General features: G+C 46.4%; 1 protein-coding gene across 1 annotated transcript; it reads left to right on the forward strand.

Annotated features, from left to right (window-relative positions):
- The first annotated feature begins 1,306 nt into the window (after nt 1–1,306).
- On the forward strand, nt 1,307–4,578 carry LOC140468093 (zona pellucida sperm-binding protein 3-like). Its single transcript, XM_072564276.1, has 10 exons — nt 1,307–1,562; nt 1,678–2,024; nt 3,017–3,132; nt 3,220–3,323; nt 3,415–3,592; nt 3,676–3,802; nt 3,883–3,971; nt 4,058–4,179; nt 4,256–4,387; nt 4,463–4,578. The coding sequence occupies exons 1-10, from the start codon at nt 1,307–1,309 to the stop codon at nt 4,576–4,578; spliced, it is 1,587 nt and encodes a 528-aa protein (XP_072420377.1).
- Nucleotides 4,579–5,551: the final 973 nt, after the last annotated feature.

Here is a 5,551-nt window from a genome sequence, read left to right on the forward strand (position 1 = left end):
ATGACTCAGTGAAACAGGCTTTTCCTTGTGTTTACACTGAGCTTTATCCCAGCACAGCTGGAGGCCATAGGCCTCAATCCTGTCCCCATCAACACTCCCACAGGAAGGTACAGATCAGGCTCCGATACAGACTGAGGGCTCCTTTATACTGAAAGGAATGGTCCCTCTACACTTTTACACTGAAGCAAAAACTCCCCCTACCCTATCCCCATCAAACAGGGACAGTGTACAGATTTATACTGTATAGAGCTCCCTGTTCTCTTTTAAGCTGAAAGTGAACCTGCCTCAACACTATTCATATCAAACACTCTCAGAACAGGGACATGATGCGATGAGATTAGATAATAGACAATAGACAATAGATGCAGGAGTAGGCCATTCTGCCCTTCGAGCCTGCACCGCCATTCAATACGATCATGGCTGATCATTCCTAATCAGTATCCTGTTCCAGCCTTATCTCCATACCCCTTGACTCCACTAAATTGTTCCAAATAAAACACAATCTACTCTTTGAAACAAAGTAAAGCTCAATCTTCCTTTTTAAAATGAATGTAAAGCTCCCTCAACACCCCTAACCTTCTGCCATCCCACCTACCTTCGCTCACCACACCCCGACACCCATCCTCCTATAAATCTCTCAGCCCCCTTTCCCAACCCACATTCCTGATAACAGGCTGATGCCTGAAACACTGACTCACTTGCTCCTTGGATTTTGCATAACCTGCTGTGCTTTACCACACTTTACGACTCTCATCTCCAGCCTCTTCAGTCCTCACTTTCACCCTCAATATCATCCCAACCAATCAATCTCTCCCAAAAGCAAGGTCAGCGTGGGATTAGATACAGAATACAACTTCCCCTGCACATTTACACTGAAAGTAAAGCTGCTGCTACACTTGTAAACTAAATGTAAAGCTACACTGTTTACAGCAAACACGAACAATGCAGAAACATCACAGAGTTAGAAACAAAGTAAGTGACCCTACTCTTTACAACTGAAACAAAAGCTTCCTCCATTCTTGAAAACTGGAAGGAAAGTTGTCCCCCTGGACAGAGACAGCACAACGTGAAATACAGAGTAAAACTGCCACTACTCTATGAATTAAAAATAAACTGAAAGTTACATTCTCCCTACAGTGCCCCAGACAAGGACAGATTTATAGACAGAATAAAGCTTCGTCCAACATATACTCCCAAGGATAGTACAGTCCAAGGGAAATCTCTTCATTCTGCTCAAACCCTGTTTCCAATTCCTATTCCCATACAATCTCTCCATGGTTCTCAGTATCAGACTCCCCAGATCAAGATGGGCACAATACAGCAGACCCTCTCCAAGTTCAACAGGTTACCTTTGATGATTGTAGTCATGGAGCCTTCCACGAGATCATGTGGAGCTGAATCCAGTCAGGTGACAGCACAGGAACTCACAGCCACTCCTATTCGTCAAAATGAAATGGATCCTCCTGAGAATAAACCCATGAGTTCAGTCATTGGTGGAGATTGTCGAGATTGGGGCTGGTTGATTGGTTCAATGTTGCTGCTCCTAGTCACATTGGTATCAGGTGAGTGTGGGTTGTGTGTATAAAAGGAGCTGGTTGGGGAATGTGGGGATGGTTGAGTTATTTGGGATCATGGGTGATTTTGTAATGAGGGGTTTGTTCCCTGTGCTAATGTTAGTTGGAGTTGTCTGTTGCTCTGACACATGGCAGCAGTTGTTGAACCAGAGGTTTCCATGGGGAATTGTGAGAGCCAGCCCTGTTACTGAGCGAGTCCCTTCTCCTGGGGGTTTCAGTTTCCCAGTGTCTAAGATTGTGAGTGTGTCCCTACTACAGACTGTGATGGTGCAGTGTGGAGAGCACAACTTGCTGGTCAGGGCCAAGCTGGATTTATTTAGAACTGGGCACCTGATTAAAGCTGCTGACCTGACCCTGGGGACAGTAGGATGTCAGCCAACCAGGGTGTACCCTGAGAACCACACTGTCCTCTTTGACTATGGGCTGCATGAGTGTGGCAGCAGATTGCAGGTAATGGGAGTTCTCCCCACTTGCAGGAAGCTTGGGTTGTAGATGGCTCCAGTGAGGGTTACATTGAGGAACATTGACTTATTGAGGGTCTGTCTCCTGCTAGTTTCCTATGCTGGATTAGACTAGACCTTAATTGGTCTCTATCTCAAAACTTGTGCTGTTGTTGACATTGGTTTGGAAGCTTCTGATTATACAGGTGGTTCTGTTATGTTTTTGTCTGTGCATTAGCTGTAATTGTGGTGAAGTGTGACTGGTTTGATCTTTCCCCTGAATGTGAACAGAACACTACACTTTCTATCAGTGCCTTCCAGCATGACCCTTCTCTGTAGTGAAGTCACAGAAGAACACAGCTGTCATGTTATAGCAGAATGATGTGCTTAGTTTTGTGGTGAGCAGTCTATTATCCTCAGATTGGTTTTTGACTCATTCAGTCTAGTTTCATCCCAATTATGGGCCTGTTGTGAATAAATTGACTTGTCTAGTCCTTGAGCTCCATATCTGACCTGTTGGAAAGTGTTTGGGTTCCATTCTGGTCAATTGTTTTTGAACTTGTTTTTGCTTCTCACCTGAAGTTGATGTTTCACTAACTTTGTCTGTAATCTCTTCCCATAATCTGAAGGCTTCCTGTTTTCCCTTGTAGATAAAGGATCGCCATGTTCCTGTTCCATCTATCTGTAATTCTGCTGTGATCTTCAAATCTGTTGACCAAGTGAGCATTCCCTGGCCTTTGGATATGGAATTGCAATAATTCCTGATCTTTGGAATTATGCAATACCATATTTAAATTGATCCTAATAGACTAACCCCTGACCTGTGATCTATTGCACTCCAGTAATGGTCCCTCCAGCTCTCGGGTGAAGAGACGGGCTCAGGGCCTGGAGGCTGTCACCTTCTGTAAAGAAGTCATTTAATGTGATGCTGTTGTTGTGAACCCTGTGTAGATCCTTCTCATGAAGAATCAGTTTCTCATTCCTTAACCTGGTGTCTTTCAGATCACTGGGGATTTCCTGATCTACACCACCCACCTGACCCACATCCCAAACTATCCTGGATCTGTCATTGTGAGAACCAATGGGGCTGTAGTTCCCATTGAGTGTCGTTATTTGAGGTGAGAATCTTTACTTGATTGTCAATATGATCCCCTGCTGCTGTTGTTTGACCCTGGCCTAAAATGGCTGCCCTGTCTCTTCCCCAGGAAGGGCAATGTGAGCAGTAACCCCATCAATCCCACCTGGATCCCATTTAGCTCCACCAGGTCTGGAGAAGGCCATCTGTCATTCTCCCTGCGTCTAATGAATGGTACGTGATGGGTGATTGGGGAGGGATCTCCTGGTGCCAGTCACTGTGACTTACATTCACTCTCTCCAACCCTTGTCCTCCTGTACTTCAGGTGACTGGCTTACAGAGCGCCCTTCCACTGTCTACTCACTGGGAGACCTCATTCACATTGAGGCATCTGTTTCAATGGCCAATCACATGCCCCTGAAGCTGTACATTGATCGCTGTGTAGCTATGCTGAGCCCAGACAAGGACTCCACCCCAAGATACAGGATCATTGACTACAATGGGTAAGGAGCTCTCTGCTATCTCCAGCTGCTCCCATCTCCATGACTTTCCTCCATTCACTTCACGGCCCTTTGTCCATCTACAGTTGCCTCCTGGACAGCAAAGCTGAGGACTCCTTTTCAACCTTTGTATTGCTGGGAGACGGGCAGGAGCCAGACAAGCTCAGGTTTGACCTGGATGCCTTTCGTTTCTATGGAGATGAGAATTCTTTGGTAAGAGGAAGCTGCTGATTGGCTTCTCCATAGTGGGAGGGAGTCACTAAATACTGACTTGTTCTGAATGTGTCCCTCAGATTTTCATCACCTGTCACCTGAAGGTTGCTGCAGTGGATCAGGGAGATTCCAGGAACAAAGCTTGTACTTTCCAGAAGCTGCAGAATATGTAAGTTCCCTCTCTCTGTCCCTCAGGGATGTTGTTTTTGGGAGAGGTGATGCACCATGTGGTTGATGGGCTGTTTCTTTGTTTAGCTGGACCCCATTGGAGGAATCTGACAGTGACATTTGTGCCTGTTGCCATGTGGGGAACTGTGGGAGCACAAGGGAGATCCTGTTCCCCTCCAGAGGAAGGAGAGACCTTGGTCCTGAAGCTGGTAGGACATTGACCATCTTGATGTTGGGGATCCTCCCCCCTCCATCTCTCCCTGACTGGAATGTTTGATCTTGCAGAGAGTGAAGCTGGATTGAAGTGGGAAGGGGAGGCCTCACTTGGCCCCCTGATCATCCTGGATACTGGGCTGACCAACCTGGCAACTGAGCCCCTGCCTGAGGTTGAAGGAAGGATACAGGAGAGGTCTCCAGGTGGGGAGCTGCCTACCCGCTAGTTTCCCTTTCTGTCCCTGTTTCTCTCGTAACCATTGGTTTCTCCTTCTGTAGGTGTGGAGTTGGTTGTGATGGTGACCCTGACTGTGACAGTGGTCTGTCTGATCTCTGCTTCATTGCTGGCCTTGGTCCTGTCCAGGAAACACAAGCTAACACCCACCAACCTGTGATGACATGGTCAATAAAGCAGTGATTCATGGTGTCTTCTGTCTGGAGCTGGTTTTTCTGCATCCTCTTAAAATATTCCTGGGTACAGTCTCTGGGCTTTGCCTGTCCAATCCATGCATTGAGCTTCCAGGATGATTGATTGGGATATTGAAGATATTGTTTGCAGTTTGCTTTATCCAGTGAGTACAGGGGGCTGTAGACCTCGCTGGAAAGGGGTTTCTGAATTTGATGAAATCACTGTTTGCAGAACATGCTGGAGGAACTGATCCGATGCAGCATCTGAGGGTGAAACAGCTGGTGTTTCCAGTCTGTTCTGATTCTCTTCAGAAGTGTCCAAGGGGATTCCCACTGTTTCTGGCTGATTGAACTATGGAGACAGTGTGAGGCATCCATTAGGAAATGATCCTCTGCAGGGGTCTGAGAAATTCCTGCAGCTTTCTCCATATAGAGTTGGCCTTAGTGCTGGGTGTCAGAAACAGCACCTGTTTCTGGGATTGGAGGAGCTGTCCCTGTCCCTAAAATCTGATACACTGCTACCAGGTCCTTACTGACCATTCTCTCTTTGGATGGCAACAGCCTGACCTTATGCAGCCTTCCTCCATCATTGAAATGCCTATCCTGCCATTCATTGAGTTGTTCCTTCCTCCAAAGTGCTTTGGTTCACATTTCTTGGGGGTAATTCCCATCTGTCACTCAGCTGCATATTAGTATCCTTACACGTTTCTTCTCAGTCAGCCACTCGGCTAATCTTTGTATCATCTCTACCATATTCTCATCTCCGTTTATAACAAATAATCCAGGACCCAGCCCTGATACCTGTGGTACACCACTGGACACTGGACTCCAGCCACACAAACTGCATTCTACCACAATCCTCCCAATCCTGCTCAAAGCCAGTTTTAGATCTAACTCACAAATGGAAAGTCATTGAGCACTTGCTGTTCAAAAACCTAATCTAGAGGAAAATGAGTTTGA

The sequence above is a fragment of the Chiloscyllium punctatum genome, chromosome 46 (assembly GCF_047496795.1).
Source record: "Chiloscyllium punctatum isolate Juve2018m chromosome 46, sChiPun1.3, whole genome shotgun sequence".
NCBI classification, from domain to species: Eukaryota; Metazoa; Chordata; class Chondrichthyes; order Orectolobiformes; family Hemiscylliidae; genus Chiloscyllium; species Chiloscyllium punctatum.